General features: G+C 32.4%; 1 protein-coding gene across 1 annotated transcript in view; it reads right to left on the bottom strand.

Annotated features, from left to right (window-relative positions):
* Nucleotides 1-11,147: 11,147 nt before the first annotated feature.
* crc (bZIP transcription factor crc) overlaps nucleotides 11,148-19,329 on the bottom strand; it is a 43,907-nt gene continuing 35,725 nt past the window's right edge. Inside the window, exon 5 of the mRNA XM_088266617.1 lies at nucleotides 11,148-13,083. Coding sequence (XP_088122743.1) covers nucleotides 12,167-13,083 — 917 coding nt within the window. The 3' untranslated portion in view covers nucleotides 11,148-12,166. The remainder of the gene's footprint in view (nucleotides 13,084-19,329) is intronic.

The following is a 19,329-nucleotide window of genomic DNA, read 5'->3' as shown; positions in this document are numbered from 1 at the left end:
TCCAAGCACACATACATACATTTTTTTATAAATCACCATAAAAGAATTCATATTTGTTAGAATAAAAATTGTCATGAAAATAATAGTCCTTTGTTAGTTTAACGATTAAATAATTATGATTTAACTGTATTAGAAACCGTTACCCTGCCGCCGTGGGATTGCTAGTTGACAATGAGACGCCATGTTGTAGATTGTACCTACTTTGCACGGCATTAAATAAATCCTGGCGGGACTTAAGATCACTTTAAAAGTAATAACAAAATTACTTCTCTGTAAATATATACTAAATGATTAAAGAAAACACCTGAATTTTTTTTAACTTGAGTTTTATTATAGACTACATGTTTCAGAAGTTAAACTTCCATCATTCAGGTCTTTATAATAAACATATACAGACCTGAATGATGGAAATTTAACTTCTGAAACATGTAGTCTATAATAAAACTCAAGTGGTAAAAAACAAGTGTTTTCTTTAATCATTGTAACATGTCTTACCATAAAGTTAATGCCGAAACAATAAATAAAATATATACTTAATCATCGAAAACCAAGAACAGATGAAGTTATTCGTATATATATATATATATATATATATATATATATATATATATATATATATATATATATATATATATATATATATATATATATATATATATATATGTATATTTATATATATATATATATATATATATATATATTTATTTATATGTGTGTGTGTATATTTATATATATATATACATATATATATATATATATATATATATATATATATATATATATATATATATATATATATATATATATATATATATATATATATATATATATATATATATATATATATATATATATATATATATATATATATATATATATATATATATATCTATATATATATATATATATATATATATAAATATATATATATCCATATGTATATCCATATGTATAAATGTAATGAAGGTTTCTTAAGTACTTTTTTTTAAGTAAAAATTTTATATACTTAGAAACACTTGTGTGCAAAAAATACGAACCTTAATTCACATCGACAAGCATCTAAAATACGCGCTTTGCGGGTATTTCCTTTTTTTTTAAATCGCTAAATTTATAACTTCACCCTCACAAACAGTATTTGAAAACCCGACTTACAACCCTTTCGGCCTTCAAGCGGTATAATTTATTGTAATAGAGTGCTAAATTTATAATTTTTTCACCGTTTGCTGTCTCCCCAAATTAATATAACGAGTGAGCATTGTGTATTTACGCAAATGTACTAAAATCGAAGCGTGCAACGAATAACGTAGTATCTGATCAAATTAATGTTCGATCCATACTCTTATTGTATAAACAATTAAATAACCAAAAAATATATATAAGTATACTCAGCTCACCGAAAAAAAGCATAAATAATACGTTAAAAAAATTAATTTTACTAGCGATAGATTTACCAGCTCATGATATGGCTACATATCGTCAACATAATATTTTAAGTGGCCAGATAGATAACTTAGACATCAATTTTCGAACGAGTCAAACTCTTTATAAATATACGAATTCGAGGAATTACTATTACCGTTATTTTAAAAATATTTATAAATGTAGTTGTCTTAACAGAAGCAACTTTACATTTAAAAAACATAAGTTAAAATTTGGTAGGTAAAGAGAATCCGAGGGTTAAGAAATGATCATTATGAAAGGTTTGTATGTAGATATGGTTTGGGCATGTGAATCGAATGAGTGAAGTAAGGAAAGAAAACAATTTTATGAGTCGAATGTCGTTATTAATAGAAGCAGAAGTAAACCGAGAAAAAAATGGCATGATTAAGTATTTCAAATACTTGAAAGTTGTCAGGTCAGGAGTTGGAAAAATCTGCGTATATGTATGAATGTATAAGAGGCGAAAATTGTGTGCAAAGACAGATTGGTGTGGCGTTCTGTTCTCTCTGCTCACCCCTGCGGAGAAGCGGCAGTATGGTTAGTTTTTCTTAACGATTCAGCCATATTTTTTGCAGATTTGACGTTTTGAGCCGGGCGTATCGAGATGTGGCACTGTCTTAAAATCCATATCATTAGTTTGCGCTGTTAAAGCTTCGGAAAAGATTTTCTTCACAAACATAGGTTGCGGAAAGAAAAAGCAATTAATTTTCCGCTGGGGTAGTTTGACGCGGCTGACATTTTGTGTGAGCTCGGGGCGCGAGTGGGGAAACAACGGTGCCCCTTGACAGATTATTATAATAAAGGAGGGGCCTTTAGGATAACACCTACTAAAATAGTGACAAACGGACGTGGAGATGTGAATAAATTATCTGATTTTCGATTAACATAAAATTTTGCAAGGAATTTTTACACGATAAAAACTTATACAAAAGATATACAATTTGTAGGCTCCACAAACTGCTTCCAAGATTATTTGTGCTTGACATCTAGACCGCACGATCCGAGATCTCAGATGAGGGGTTTGTTTGTGTTCTATTTGTGCTTTCAACAACGTCATAAATGAAAAATCGACAATTTTCAGTTGTGCATGTTTTCAAAATGCCCAAAAAATGTACTATATCCCAGCAAAAGAGGCATATTTTTAACTTGATATTTACCCGCTACAGGGCAGAAAGTGTTGTTTTTGCATTTTGAAGAAAATGTAGTTTTTAATTATTTTTTTCACATCTTAAATATTTTTTAAATAGAGAAAAACCTTCAGGTTTTATCTAAAAAGATCTGTTGCACAGTAAAAAGTTCAATAAGTGGTTTGATATTTATTTTTAATACATTGTATCATATTTTTAAACTTTAAAAACGTTCTCCTGAAAATTTAAGTTTTTTATTAATGACGTTCTTGAAAGGAGTGAGTGATATGTGCTTTTCCTGTGTGTATTTAAAAATAATTGTTTTATCGTGTCGATTTTTCAGCGATCGTGAATTTAAAAATGTGTGTAAGGCAGGAGTCTCGAAGTTGAGACGAGAAACGCCGATGAATTGTCGGCAGTCAATATCCTGACGACGAGAACCTAATGCTTTGTACAAAAGGCAAGCTTATGCATTTAAAGTACATGGTTTAGTCAACTTGATGCGTTTTCTTGACGACAGTTGTGATCATGGGTTACACTATCCTACGCCTTATTTCATTGTTCATCACCGAGTCAAAACAACGCACGCCTAACATTATTCGCAAACTGAAAAGACTGGCCCTTTTAAGGAGACATGTTTTACAGCCGTGTCATAGGAGACATTCAAGTGAATCGAATAAAATCATTGTTTGAAACTAGGAAATAATTTTATAACTAGGAAAGTGCACCTTTCGAAATTGCTAAAAATATATGGCAGTTTAATCAATCTTTTTTCATTATTTCAATTTGATTTTAATTACTATCTATCTTATTTTACCTTAAAAATAATGTCAAACGGTTTCCAAACAAACAGCTTTTTCGTCTTCTTCTTTTTTATGGAACTTATTTGTGCACTTTCCAATATGGTACATTAAAATATTTTATCTTATATTATATCTATTGCATAAATATATATTTATATATATATATATATATATATATATATATATATATATATATATATATATATATATATATATTTATATGCAGAGGAAGACCGAGAAAAACATGGAACGATCAGGTATGCCAAATACTTGAAAGTGGTCAGGTTAGGAGTCGTAACGATCGGCGGGTATGTATGAGGAGATGCATGAACGTTGAAGAGGCGAAGAATGTTTGCAAGGACAGAGTGGTGTGACGCTCTATTCTCTCTGCCTACGCTTGCGGGGAAGCGGCGTGATGGTTAGTTAGTTAGTTATAAGGTACATTAAATTATATTATAATAATTTAATATACCTTATATAAATATAAAGTATATTAAAATGCAATAAGAAAGCGTTCCCTGAATGTGCCAGACTATTGTCGTACTGTGCGCAGATAGGGTTTATTAATACAATTGTGAATCACTCGCTACCAGCATTGAACGGATCAAAAATATGAAATGGAAGCAAACTGCATCAACATACCTTCTCAGAACTCGCCCCCTTTTCTCCACGTCTAAATTACGTCAGAAGGACATGAAAGGATTCTCAGCATGTATAATTATTTCAAAGCCTTCGACTCAACCTGATATTCTAAAACGTAAACAAGTAATATGTGCGTAACGTCAAAGCGGGTAAATATTCAACATCAAATCCAAAGGCTTTCCATTTTCCGTCGGCCGAATCTTTACACCTACGTAGATTCATAAACGTGAATGATTCAAATGAATAAAAGTTAAATTTTTTTATTGAAAAAAACACCCGTTCATATCCTGAATCTCGTATTCTTAAATGGCGTATAACGTCTGATTTTTAATGTTACGAAATTCTTTCGGACGCAACCTCATTTTATATCACACATAATTTCTCAGAATTACACGTTTGTTTGTAATATACATACATATTATTGAAAAAATAAACATGGAGTTTTATTTACACCCCTAAAACATAAATCAAAACAGATAAAAATATAATTTACGTTTTTTAACGCTTTCAAGAAAAAAACACTAACCATCCAGCCACTTCTGCAAAGGTAGGCAGAGAGAATAGAACTCCACACCACTCATTCATATTTTTGTAAACATTCTTCGCCTGTTCGGAGCTCTTAAGGAAGCGAAATAATCGGTGGGTGTTTATGATGAGATGCATTAATGTGGAAGAGATGAAGGTTTAAAAATACAGAATGGTATGGCGTTCTATTCTCTCTGCCTACCCCTGCGGAAAAGCGGCGAGATGGTTAGTGAGTTTGGAGTACACAATTAATATTTTGACTGTTTAGAAATTTCTGACTACGCGTTGATACGTCCACATATGAACATAAAATTTTTGTATATTGTATTTTCGGATAAATATTTAAAAACATTTTTTTACAAAACATAATCTCTTAAAGCCTCATTTTTCACTCTCGGTGACAAACCCTTTCAAATAATAAACGTACAATGAAAATAGGAGTGGATTTGCTACAAAAATAGAATGAAGTACATATTATATTGATTTTTAGCTGATTTATTTAGAATATTTGTGAAAATCGTACTTTTTTCCATTATTTTTATAAATAAAGTATGGCAATTTTCTGTTTAGCCAAACGTACAGATCAATTACCAACCACCATAGAAACGGACAAAAGACCTACGTGTAGCTGTCTATTACAATACATTTATTAATATACATAAAGCTTTCTTGTTTGAATAATCACGCCTGGGCACCGATATGTATTGTAGTTATCAAAAATTTGTGTATCACCTTCAGATAACCTTTCGTAGCAGAAATAGGAGATGACTTTTATTTTTTTATCACAGTCTTTGACAAATTTTTATTCGCAAATTCAAGATCTTCTCCACTTAGGAATTATTATCAAGTTTTTTTATTTATTAATATCTTATAGATAAAGAAGAATACGGAAGACAATCATGAATAAAATTATGAATTTCACACAGGTCGGAAGCCCTCTAAATATGCAGACTTCCATATTCTTCTTCATCTTTATTGAGATATCCACAAAAAATATTGATATCCTTTTATATATTTTTTTTCTGTCATGTTAAATTTATATGAGCAGATGGTCTTATTAACTTTTTGCATAACATACAACATTGCTAAAAAGCAACAAACTAAAAACGGATTGGTTATATTGGTCAAAACGTTTGATACCTCGTATAAAAAGTGAGAAGAAAAAGATCGTAAATTACAATATAAGTATTGCTGTATTAATTGAGCAACTACATACTTTTATTTTATTGAATATTTCTGATAATTACAAATTGAAAATAATAAATTTAAGTTTTGTACTTAGGTACATTTCTTGGTAGAATTGCATTTTATTGAATAAATACTATTTTCCACATAACTTTTATTTAACCAGCGACCGGGTTTCGTCGTAACCGACTACGTAATCTGATGGTGTCGGTTACGATGAAACCCAGTCGCTAGTAAAATAAAATTTATGGCAAAAATTACATACTTGTAATATTATTATTATCTATGAAAACTTTTTTGATGAATGATAGAGGTTGAAGCTAAAAATGGTATTTTCTTTATTGTAAGAAGTAGGTATATTATGTCTAGTGTTGGTCGGCAGGGCGCCGCCCCCCGCAGCGCCGTTCGATTTGGGCTAAAAGCGTTACGTCACCAATGAGCCTTTAATTTCATTACGGGCCCTGTTAATCCGCCAGTTTGGGCCCAATAATCGACCGGGGCTTTCGCCATACACGTTTCTATAATTGACTTTGGGAACTTGCGGACGGACAACCGAAACGTGGATTTTTCCGAAAAATTCATTTTCCGCTTAAGTGAAAATGGAAAATATTTTCACGATGCTTCGAGGCGGCTTTTAGTGTGTTTCGTTTACGAAACGATACTTGACAACTCATACGTGGGCGGTAGGTAACGCTGTCGCGCTAAGGATACAAGCCGTATCTGAATTGAAGGAGAATAAAATGAAATGAGTCGTAAAATAACCTTGTGGTCAGACATTTTAACAAAAGGTTATACAATATATGGTATAACCATTCATCTAATAGCGTGTAATAAAAGGAGGGCTAAAATGGCGTCCGATTCTGAGATCTCCACATCTCCTCCACACAAATTGGCTTCGCTTCAAGTCTATGCCTTCTCAAATCATAAATCGGACATGCGGATATCACTTTTTCAAATATTTTCATTAGCACGGATATTAAAAAGAAGTTAATGTTGATTATTTTAAAAATTAAACATTTTTATGATACCGTTTATTACATAATCAGTGGTATTATACGAGTGTTTAATTTTTAGAATAATCGACATGTCATTCCACAAAGATATTGCCGAATCAATAAATAATGTAAGTTTAATGTTAAAAAAATTTAAACCATGAATTTTAAATTACTGATAGGAGTTTCACTTTGTATTCTTTGCATATCAATCTAACATTAGTTTAACTAATAATTAAAAAAACTAATTTAACTAAAAAAAAAATATTAAAAATTAAAAAAAAAAAAAAATATATAAATTTTGTATTACCATGTCAGTATTCGGCTCAACACAGGCCATGCCTAAAGAGCCGTAATACGTATAATAAATGTGTATATGAAATGAATATGTATATTGAATGGATCTATGTATTATGAAAACAAATAAATAAATAAATTTAAAAAATTAAAAAAAATAAAAATAAAATAAAAACATGTTTGTATAAACACACAGCGAGATATTAGTATAGCGGTTTCGAGACTCAACGTCTTCATCACGCAACTTTACACCTCTACAATAGCACTATTCATTGACTTACACCTACATTTATCACATGCGTTATTAGTCGGTTCAAAGACCAAGATGTCTGCCAATAGGAGTGTCAAGAATCTGAGGGTTGGGTAGAGTGAGAGGGAACTAAATGAGTGTCCATTTGACCAACGATGTTGAATCAAATAGCGGACTACATACAACATACAACATTTATATGTTTTTTGTTGTGGTTGATTGTACGTAGGAATATATAAATCGTTAAAGAGATGAGACAATACTTGTAACTAAAACATAATAGTTAAAAATAGTTAGAAATAAACAAGGTTTAATATATTTCATTGTAAAAATATACCACTTTTTTGGGAAACAATTTTGTATTTGAAAATATTGATGAGAATATCGGTAGTTCTCGACACTAGTTATGTACATAAACAAAATAAAAATGTGATCTCACACGAATGTTATATTTTTATACTAAAATCTCTATATCATTCTACAAATTTAATGAAGATTCAATACGTTATGTAACACTTGAAAGGTTAAAACATAAAATTAAAAAAAAATAACTAAAAAGGATTCTATTTTTTTTTTAAATAAAAATATCTTGGAAATAATACAATTAAAATAAAACGCCAATCTAAGGATGTCGGCAACAATAAATTAAATGTATTAAAAGAAACTACATTCATAGTTGTTGTTTTATTATGTAACTAAAATATAAAAATATATATTATAATGAGTAACTGATACGAGTATGAATGGATATGAATGGATAACAGGATTGCATTTTTCGACATTATTCGTAAAATTAAAAATAATCGATAAACGTTATTATAGGGAACACCTAAAAAAGCTTGTACTCGCTTCGGCAGTACGTGTACTAAAATTGGAACCTTAAAAAAGCTCTACAAACAAAAAAAGCCAAAATAGGAGTTCATCGGGTTGTTTCAGCTCATACCCTACTTTAGCAATCACATTTGCAAATCCAGTAGGTAGATACTAAACGCTTAGTATATTATAAAACATCCGCCTATCTCAATATGTTAATTTGAATGTTAAAAACCTTCTTTCTGGGACGATTTGCATGCAAATGACGAACAGGTGTTTGAACGAAATCCTCCATTCTGTGGAATACAATACAATCGCATTGAAATCCATTTTGGTCAGTAAAACTTCATTACGTTTCCAACGAGCTTCCTTTATTCAATTTTGCTTTTAACTAAATTGTTTTCATTTTTCCTTCATCTTTTCCTACCTCATCTTGGATAATACTCGGGTTTATATTTTATCGTTTTTTTTCTTCTTTTTTCTGAGGTCAAAAGAGAAAAAGCATTACATTTAATTGTTGTATGTGAATCCGTAGAAAATAACACTTTTGATGATAATAATTTGGTAGATTGTTATATTTTTACCATTTCTTTTTCATTTAAGCGTCACTTGGTAAATACCACTATTTCTTAAAATTTATTGTGACACATGTTTCGATGCATTCCGCATCATTTTCAAATAATATAATACGGGGTACGGTGTTTAAAAATGGTGCGGAACGCATCAAAACACGTGTCACAACAGATTTTAAGAAATAGTGGTATTTACCAAGTAAAACTTTAATTAAAAATGGATAGATTTTACTACAAAGTGACTGACTAATCAATTAATGATCTTGCATTTTTATCTATACCCATCACCCATGTGATTGAATTAAAACCGAATTTAATAATGACTTCTTTAAAAGAAGTAGTTAATTGATTCGTTTTCAGGATTTGATCATTAAAGCTTATCACGTCAATCAGTGTATAAATTTGGTTGCATATTTCGTATATTTAGTTCGTCATATATTTCAAAATTGACTATAAAAAACTTAAGCTGGAATGAAATATAGATCGAGAAGAAGTAACGAACACAATTCCAATCGAGTAACCGAAAAAGTAACAGTTACAGATTAGTACGTTCCTATTTACATCCCTATTTACGTTCAAACAATCCTTTTAGTATATTGACACGATATATTTTTACTAAGAAGATTTTTATATTGTCAGCTAACGAGGGTTTTAATTACTTTTTTACAAGTACTTGGAATTTTTTATTTATTTTACAAAAAGTAATTAGCAGTTCAATAATGTCGACCTTAAGAATTCCATAATCTATTGTCCATATAAACCAAAATGTGAATGATTTCTTACAAATCTTAAATTTCCAACAGAAATTCACAGATTGTTTTAAAATTTTGGCACAACGTTACATTCGAATGCGCGTTTTCATGTTATAGACTAGTAGTCTATAACATGAGTGGTGTTTTTAACATGTTTGTAACACCAGTGGTGTTTTTACCTGTGACTGGAAAACCATATTTTAATCGCAATGGCGCCGTCATCTGTTAAATATAACAGCAACACACATACAATACTAATCATTCCACAGGGCGAACAGCGTGCTTCTTGACAGCTGCTTTCACTTAGCAGTTTAATTTTTTTCGATTGTATTGTTTCATAGATTTATACAATTTCTTTACTTCACATGCATTGTGGAATGAAATGTATTAGAATACGTTCTTTAATTTTTAGAATTTTTTCTTTCTTTTAACCAGATTAAGCCACAGCAATGCGTGGTATACAAAAATGGTACCATGATGTATGATTCTGCTGAATTAATTTATTCTAGTAACAGTTGTTTCGCCTTGCGAGGGTGTTAGACATTAAACAACTAGGTGGAATAAAAAATCGTGTTTTTAATAGATTTATATTATCCACTGACACTTCGTGATGGAATTACATTTTAATATATTATTAGATTAAAACCAATGTTTTTAGCTTTTCTACTTTATTTTTATTTGACCAGCGACACGTTTCTTTACCTAGGATACCTACAGCGTCATCTGTTATCCATAATAGAAAGCTTAACAAGAAAATACGTCTTCAAACCAATAGATGTCACTAAATGCATATTTCTAAATCATTACAAGGACTTTTTTTTCCTTTTGCGAAAGTAATGCATAGTGGACCACATCGTTTTAATGTAGTGGTTTTTTTTTAGTAAGTTAAACAAAGGCAATCTGATTAGCTTTGCACTTCATATATCAGACTGGGGCTGGAATTGCAGTGGAAAGATAACTACTTAGTATTTATTACTTTGAAGCATTGTCAGAAAGATAATGATAATAAAAAGAAAATTAATCAATGGCCCAGGTTGATATAAAATAAATATTAATAGTGAAAAATCACTTATTAATTAACAGCGATTTTTCACTCTTTGAACCCCTAAGGAACCAGAGCTGGGACCTCCAGTATGGTAGCCATACACGTTAACCACCTCACTATTGTAGGAGGAAAAAATGCTATTTACCATATCAAGTTTTGAGCTAGAATCGTACAGTAAATTCTTCTATAATTTTTTACCAAGAGATTTCTCAGATGTTTGCTTACATTAAATATTGCTTGTGCAATTTTCTAGTAAGGCCGTAATTTTTTTTTGGTTTGAATGTTCCCTCAAACATTAAATGAAACTACTGTGCAATCGCTTCACCAAATTGGCAAAATCAACCGACAATACTTTTATGCACGAATGACTTATCGCTCATGCTTTATTGGATTGCTTTGATATTTTGAGCGATCAGCAATCTGATTTTGATGAATGTGCTAATATCGCACTTTGTGTGGATTAGGTAAGAGATTGTTGCCAGTGTTTAGGGCACTTAAGTTCTAAGTATGTATCTTGTCTGAAAGGTGACGTGGACAAAAATCGACTGTGAAAATGGTCAGCTGCAGCTTACCTGTTATTCCCATTTTGTTGTAACATTTTCAGGCATAATGGAACTAGTAGTGTGGCGGGTGAGTATAATATGACAAGGCAACAGAGTGCATGAGGGTACTTTTGATTTACATATAAGAAAATAAAACCATAATTCCGTTTCTCAAAGCATTTATTGAATGATGTATTTTATCAAAAACCATAAAAATATCCAAAGAAAGGGCGGGACAATGATCTTTGGATTTGGGAGAAATCATCGAGCTACAATAAGGCGGTAAAACTGGCATCTCACGATGGGGAAAATATTGTCTGCGAATAATTCATTTTGTACAAAACGGAAAAATAGAACTATGAATATAAATGAAATTAAAATGTGATGATGAGAAAATTAACACAAAAGCATTTTTAGAACTAGACAATTTGAAAACACAAATGTCTCCATCCCGAGTGCAAATTGTCAATAATGCGTATTTATTTATAGAAAGCGGATAAACAAATTTGTGTTAATTCACCCATTCTCAAATGAACTTCTTCACTAATCAGTTACAAAAGAATCTTAACTAACCTAATGACAACTTGGCTTTCTTACATATTTAAGAAGGTAAATAAAATTACCAACAATAATAAGGTGACCTAATTCCACTATGCTGGTAAAATATTGTATACCAGAGTTATAATCCTATCTTTATGCGTCAATAAAAAATCTTATGTAAAACGAGTCAAAACAAAGTTCAAAAGGACACGATTACTTTCGGTCGAATAGAATCGATCAAATAGTTTTTGCTTACAAGTTAATAATAATCATTAATTAACGCTAAAAATAGACATTCTAACGTTAAATAAAGTTACACGAAGTTAAGGTTTGTAATATACTAAGTAAACTGCCCCTGAATATGAATTTATATGATCCAACAACCGAACAAAGAATCTCTTCAGCGTAAAAATATTTCTCACTAAAAACCTACGCCACTTGCGATATTACTTTTTTAAACATCAAATATGATACTACAAAAGAAGCACGGATTCACTTAAGAAATTAAAGTTATAAAATGTAATTTGTGTCGAATGTCAAACATGGCAAGAAATAAAGACAAACATAGCATGATACGAAATATAACAAAATGCTTCCGAAGTGGGATCACACTGGTGAAAGGAGAGGATCGCTCGCTACTACTACTTGATGAGCCCCTTGGCTCGGCACAGCTCGCGCATGAGCCCCTTGAGATACTTGACTTCCCGCTGCAGGTCGGCGCACTTGCCTTGCAGCTCGTCGTGGATGTCCTTCAGTTCCTTCTCCTCCCCGGCCAGAACCTCCACCTCCTGTTTCTTCTTCTGTCGATACCTCGTGGCGGCATTCTTGTTCTGCTCCTTTTTGCGGGACCTCTTATCGTCCGGGTTCCTGGAATAAGGTTTGGAGCGAGAGTAGCTTTTCTGCCTGCCGGAAATACTGGCATTCGAAGATGAGGATGAAGGACCCCAATCGTCGTCACTCGCGTACAAGCTGGAGGACGACGAAGAGTTGGGGGAGAAGGGTCCAGACTGAATGTTGTCATCCGCTACCGATTTGGCGTAAGCGTGTTCCGGAGCGGGTGGCGTGACTCCGGAGTCGGCGAATGTTTCTTTGGAATATTCGGACGAGCCTTGGTAGAAGTCAGAAACTGAGGCGTCGGATTCGTTGGAAACTGGAGACGGAATCGGTTTGATGTCGCTTTCCGATCCGGTGACGTCTCGAGCTCTGCAGAGGACGAGTTCCTCCACAACGGCTAGTTCCCTGGCCAGCTCGGTGGGGTTCTGCTGCTCCAGATCCAAGATGTCGGGTTGCCAGGTGAGCGCGGGGGCGGGGTGGGGGGCGCAGTAGGTCGTGGGGTAGGCGGCGGGGGGCGGGGGCTGGTAGTAGTGCAGCTGCTGGAAGGGGGGGCTCTGCGGAGGGGTGAGGTGGGTGAGCTGGCGGTGCTGGTCCTGGTGGACGCCCACGGCGCCGTAGACACTCTCGAACTCCCGGATGAGAGTCTGAGTGTCCGAGTACGGCTCCAGGGATTGCTCGAATATCGGGAGGTCCACTTTTTCTTCCATCCATTCTGAGAGTGATTCTGTAAAGAAATGAGAACGAATGTTAGATAGATTGAACATTAGTGATTATTTTACAAGCACATCGATTTATTAGTGACATTAAACTGTTGAAACAGAAAAAAATAAAAAAATTTAGACTATTTTATTACGCATTGTACATTCTAAAAACCTAAAAATTGTGACGAAATACCTTTGATATTAATATGCAACTCATCAAATAAATGTTTTGAATCAAGGAAGCACTGTAGTCAAGGGTATTTGTAACCTTTACTATACCCAATGGTGATAGGGCACCTCATAATTTCTAAGCAGTGTTATATAGATCGTGAATTCGCTTCAGGAACCATTCCATGTGATAGTAAATAAACATTAGTAATAAACGAGTGAAAAATCAGTAATATATATTTAAACGCCCCTGAGAGGCCAATCACGCCAGCCATTGCACTGGGAAGGTGGACAAATATGACATACACCATCTGTGATTTTCTTAAAAATAGAGTATATATAGTCCCTGGTAAAATCAAAATATCACATAAATCACATAAAATCACATAAAAAGCGCATCACAGCTTATCTTTTGTAAAACTTTCTACTATAGTACTGCTTACATAACTCATTTACGATAACAATATGACAAATTAAATTATTGTTTTTTTTTACTAAAACAACTTTGTTAGGTTATTATGTCGCTTAGTATTTTAATAATACACAATGAGATTTTGTGTCTGTTTTTTTTTTAATCTTTATTTACAACTGATGGCACAATAACAGCTAAAAGATGTATGGAAACTTTTCTTTTGCAAGTTTTTCGTCAATGATATGATAGCATATCTATATTTTAACACGTTGTCGTCGGGACACGGCATTTGCCGTTTTTCGCGGACTGTCGGTCAACTGCGGGACACGGCCAATGCCGTTTTTGTCGACTGTCGGTTATCGGCGGGAAACGGCAATATACGGGTTTGTTATCAGCGTGAAATAAAATGCGTTGAAGGGTAATCTGCTACCTGGGTGCTAGGCGATAGTCTGTTGACGTTATTTGAGATGTCTTGTCCAGATTGGCTAGTGTGTCGCTTGTAAAGGCATCCCCAGAAATCTACAGTTTTTATGCGATTTCAATCTCATGTTTAGTTTGAGCCATTTCACGTATTGGACTATTTTTCATACCGCTCGCACTGTTTTGTTTACTGTTTGGTGTGTTATTATTTGAATATATTAGCATTGTATAGGGAATGATACCTCGGAGGGGAAGACTATTTTTTTTATAGTTTACAATGCTTCTAAAATTGTGAAATACGGAATACTTAATTAAAAATTATGATTATAATTTATTTTTGATGATCAAATGTCATATATGATTTCTTTGAAAATTTCAATCGAAAATATTATTTGGTTTAGAAATTGTGTCAATTTTAAGAAAGCGATATATTTTTGCGCCAATCGCGAAAAACACCCGCTATAGGCTAGAGTCTATTGTTCGAAGCGCCCGACTACAATGTGTTAACTATGTGTACTATAATATTTTAAATATGAAGGTCCTAGTATGAATCTTTTTTGTAAAAGTCCACTAAGGAAGTGTAAAACCCCACTTTAATGTTTTAAATATGAACTGTGACATTTTTCTCGCAAATGAGCGATACGTTGACATGACAGGGATTTTGTGATCTAATGAATAAATATTTAAAAAGATAAAATGAAATGAGGTCGAGTGATATGTTATCTCCTCCAATTTATTTTCAAAAAATTATGAAACAAATTGTTTTTATTGCATAAACTTGCTGCTGTCGAAAAAAGTATTTATTTTAATTAATTTATATAATATTCCTAAAAGTGATCCATCATGTTATAATTGTACATATTACAAATTACTATGGTACATGTAATATAATATATATTTTTGATGTAACGCTGAACAAAGGTTGTGGTCCCGCAGTTAGTGTCGCGGACTCATAAGTCAGAGTTTCTCGGTTCGAACCCACTCTACCACAATTTGATACCTATTTCTAATAATGAGCCGCTTAGGCTCACACAAATAGTATGAAATTGAAATATTTGTGTAAATAATAAAAACACAAATATTTCTCTTTATTTATTAACTAAAAAAAAAAACAAAGTTTCAACAAACGTAGTGCCCTACGCACCATTGGGTGTGGGTAAGCATCAAAAAAAATTATTGCTATGGGTAACTTGTACCATATTTTGGAAAATACTTCTAAATGCCACAATTGAAATGTAAAATAAACATATATCATAAAACATAATCATTAGATATATTGATGGCTTAATATGTGTATACTGAAATTTATGATTAAATTGATACGATGTCGTAGACAGCCAGACATTTTCAATCACTGATAAGTGATAGGAGATAATGACTATCTATTAATGAGTCCATATATTAGTTTGACGTCACACGAGGGATTCTCGAAAATAAGTTACTAGATAAGTAACACAGTACGGTTTAAAAAGGAACAAAGTAATATGCAATCTGTAAACTGGCTTGTTTATTCAAAAAAAACTTTTTGCAAAATCTATATGTGTGAAAATATATGTAAAATATTTGTACACAGATTGTAAAGGTTATCGCGAAACCGTTTGGCTGTGGAATATCACGCTCAAAGGTTGACATTATTTTGAGCGTGTCACTTGCAAAATAAATCCAAGTTGGAATTAGAAATGATTAACGATACTTGAAAAATGATGACCGCAATTAAAAGTCAATTGATAAGTGTGAAAATTTTGGAGATGACGATTGCGAGTAATTAATAAACTGCAGTGTGAAAAAGGTGAAATTTTTGTCTTTTAAAAAAATTAAATTCTAAAATAGTTGTTTTGTAACACTCTCCTTATCATTCATAGTTCACTTTGTGTAATACCACTTTAATTGGTATTACACAAAGTGAACGATGAATAATAAGGAGAGTGCTATATTACCATACCACAAAGTTAACAATGCTTTTAATATACAAAATACTTTTTTTTGTAATTAACCTTTCAAACCAGATTTGCAAAATGTTGATTATAAATCACCCTGTCTTCGTATGGATATAATGCAGCACACCTTGCACTAAGCATAGGAAAAAGAGTGGAAAATATGGTAAAAAAGGAAGAAAAATTACGCATGTTTTTTTTATTATTATTATGAGTATTTGAATGTACAACGTTCCAACAAAAACAAAACACGCGCAGAAATATTAATTACTCGCAAAACTAACAAAAAATATTTTTTGTACGTTGTAATGTCGCCGTAGTCGAAAATGTATCCCGACGTAAATAGGACGTAACCTGTGATTATTTTCGTGAGAACGGTAAATATTTACGCGGCGAACTGGGTCGATTAAAAAATACGTAAATACCTATCAATAAAATTAAGTCTTATTATTTCATTTATAAACGAAAAATAACTTAGAGACGATCTGAAACTGTCAAAATATTTGCGAAATATAAAAAATGTTAGGTGCTGCCTCCCAACCCCCTCTCCCCGCCACGACCAGTGAAATAATTGGTTGAACGTGAAAAAAATAGGTTTTTGGGAAAATTCTTATTATCCTTTTTTAGCTGTGTATTTCTTTCAAAAGTATTTTTTTAAAGAAAAAATAATACAATTATCCTCGCAATACACATTTAACAACGTCCACTGAATTCTAACTTATATTTGAAAAAAAAAGTTATAAATCATTTAAATTAGTTTATTGTAGCAATTTATGTGAAATGTTGAAATGGAAAATAGTTGTAATTATGTGAAGAATTTCTGCATATAACACAAAATGAACGACGTTTGTTTCACGTAATTTTTGGGTGGCTTTTCGGGTAGGTAGCATTTGCGTACTCACACAATGTTTCTTGTATTTCACCACTAGAAATATATCTGATTTTACTCAATTCATACGCAATATATTGATTTATGTCAAATTACAATATTTTTGTCAGTTACTTGTGAAATTCATCAACGTTGCGTCATTCACGAAAATAAAATTGAGTTAAAAAAAATTATATTAAAAATAATAAATATATACATATGTATATATAAACGGAATATTTTTTTAAGGCAGATGACGAAAAGCGGAAATATGTCAGGCAGGTATGCTTTAAAAAACAGTCAATATTTTGGCAAAAATTTGGCATCGGACCAAAATAAAGTCGTTTGCAACAGGAGAAAACTAGAACACTGCATATTTCATTTTTAGCGAGGCCATCCATACGCATAATAATCAACAAAAATCTAATAATACAATGTGCTTACTATATAATGGAACGCAACGCAAAATATTACAACTTCACGTTTTCCGTATTTCAAATCGGGTTTTAATAGATTTATATTATCCACTGACACTTCGTGATGGAATTGCATTTTTAATTTATTATTAGATTAAAACCAATATTTTTAGCTTTTCCACTTTTTTGAAAACCGCCTAGGGTCAAGCAAAAAAAAGTGGAAAAGCTAAAAATATTGGTTTTAATCTAATAATAAATTAAATCGGGTTTTCTCTACGGCGATTAGTGTCTGACGATTGGGTACAGTTGCGTATCGGAGGAAACACAAAATATTTTATTAAAAAGAAAGTGAATAAATACGTTTAGTCATTTAGTAAAAATAAAGGATTTTGGTATTGAAATGCAACAAGTCGAACTAAAAGCATGTTTTATGTTTGCGTTCGATGCGATGAAGACCGATATTTGTTATCACGGAGGATGAATATCATTCAATTTGCACTACACATATCAGATGGGGACAGATATCAGAAGACAATTCGTATCGGTGCCATTCAATTTATAAAGTTAATTAATTAGTCGATAAATTAAACAAGGTTGCAGCCAAAATAAGTTCACTCACTTTGTCGATTATTGACTATAAATTCGACATAATATTGTACTGACAGATTCTTACACAAATCCCTTTATTATAATATTTAACATATTTCAAACGACGGATCATAATATCAATAAATGATCAATCAAATGGATGAGATTCCTAAAGAAATAATTGTCCTTATGTTTTTCGAGAATATTTTAATTTCCTCTGTAAAAGAATACAAATAAATTCCAAACATTTTCGGTCCATGAAATATATTTAATTAATATTTAGCTTTTTCTTCATGAAATAGGAAACATATGCTGAACGAATATTACTGCGCCAATATCGTTTAGTTTTGTTCCGAAAATTATCGAGTTAAATTAATATACAGGGCACGGTTTCATCTTGTTTTCTGCAAAAACAAGAATATTTTACGCATCCAAAAAACAGGATATGTAACCGGTTCAAAAAGTTATACCTCAATCTTATGCACCTCAGATTTCTTCTCTGGCGATCAGTTCTCGCAAAATCGCTAAACCGAATCGATTATAATTCCTCTGTACAGTAAGTTGTGACACAAAAAGCAACAAACGGGTTTAATAAGGCGGCGCGATAAGGCGCTGGACTCGTACCTAATACCTAATGTATGTGACCACGAGGTTACCAAATGCTGGCGGTGTCTGTCCTTGGACAATCTGAGAAGAAATATTCCACAATCGCCTCGACATCGCAGCGCCGAGAAGGTGGCAGTCGGCAGCGGCATACTACCGTTTGACAATACCCAATTCGGTGCAATTTTTCCATTTCGTGAGCGGCTAATCAAAAGGTCTAATTCGTTCGTAGTATCAATCAATAATTGCGAAAAATTCACGACAATGTCGGATGCGGAGTAACGTCTTCGGAATGATGAAGATCGACACATTGATTGGATTCAATTTGATTCATAAGTCCGTGGTAAGTGAGCGATATTGCTCAACCTTCCCAACAATTGCCCGGAGACACCTCGCACGCAAAATTTGTTTAACGACGAGTACTAGATGGACCTTATTGTTCGGCAATTATTATTTATGGCGCCGGTACCTATCTTACAGACAAATTCCTGTCGATACGTGCTTGGCCCTAGGCGGTTTATAATTCTATACAAGTATGCGAATTGTACTATAAAACGTATTAATAACGGTTGGAAATTCATCTGTTTTCTTTCAACATTCAAAATTGAGGACTTAGGGAGAAAAGCCACACATGTCACAAAACCGTTTATTTATAAGACAGTACAAAAAATCAAATATATTTATTAACACATTACATAGCGCTGGTTATTTTGCACATCCGATTTTATGGACATACGGTTTTCTTTGAAATATGAAAAAATTAAGCGGTATTAAATAGCTTTTTCTTTTTAAACCTCAAGTCCAATCTCTCATACAAATTATGAGACAAATTATGGCTACTGGAAGTCGCGCGATACCGG

This window comes from Brachycentrus maculatus, unplaced genomic scaffold, assembly GCF_059751285.1.
Source record: "Brachycentrus maculatus isolate JH-2025_06_01 unplaced genomic scaffold, ASM5975128v1 h1tg000272l, whole genome shotgun sequence".
Lineage (NCBI taxonomy): Eukaryota > Metazoa > Arthropoda > Insecta > Trichoptera > Brachycentridae > Brachycentrus > Brachycentrus maculatus.
The sequence above is the reverse complement of the archived record's forward strand: the minus strand, read 5'-3'. Positions and strand labels throughout refer to the sequence as shown.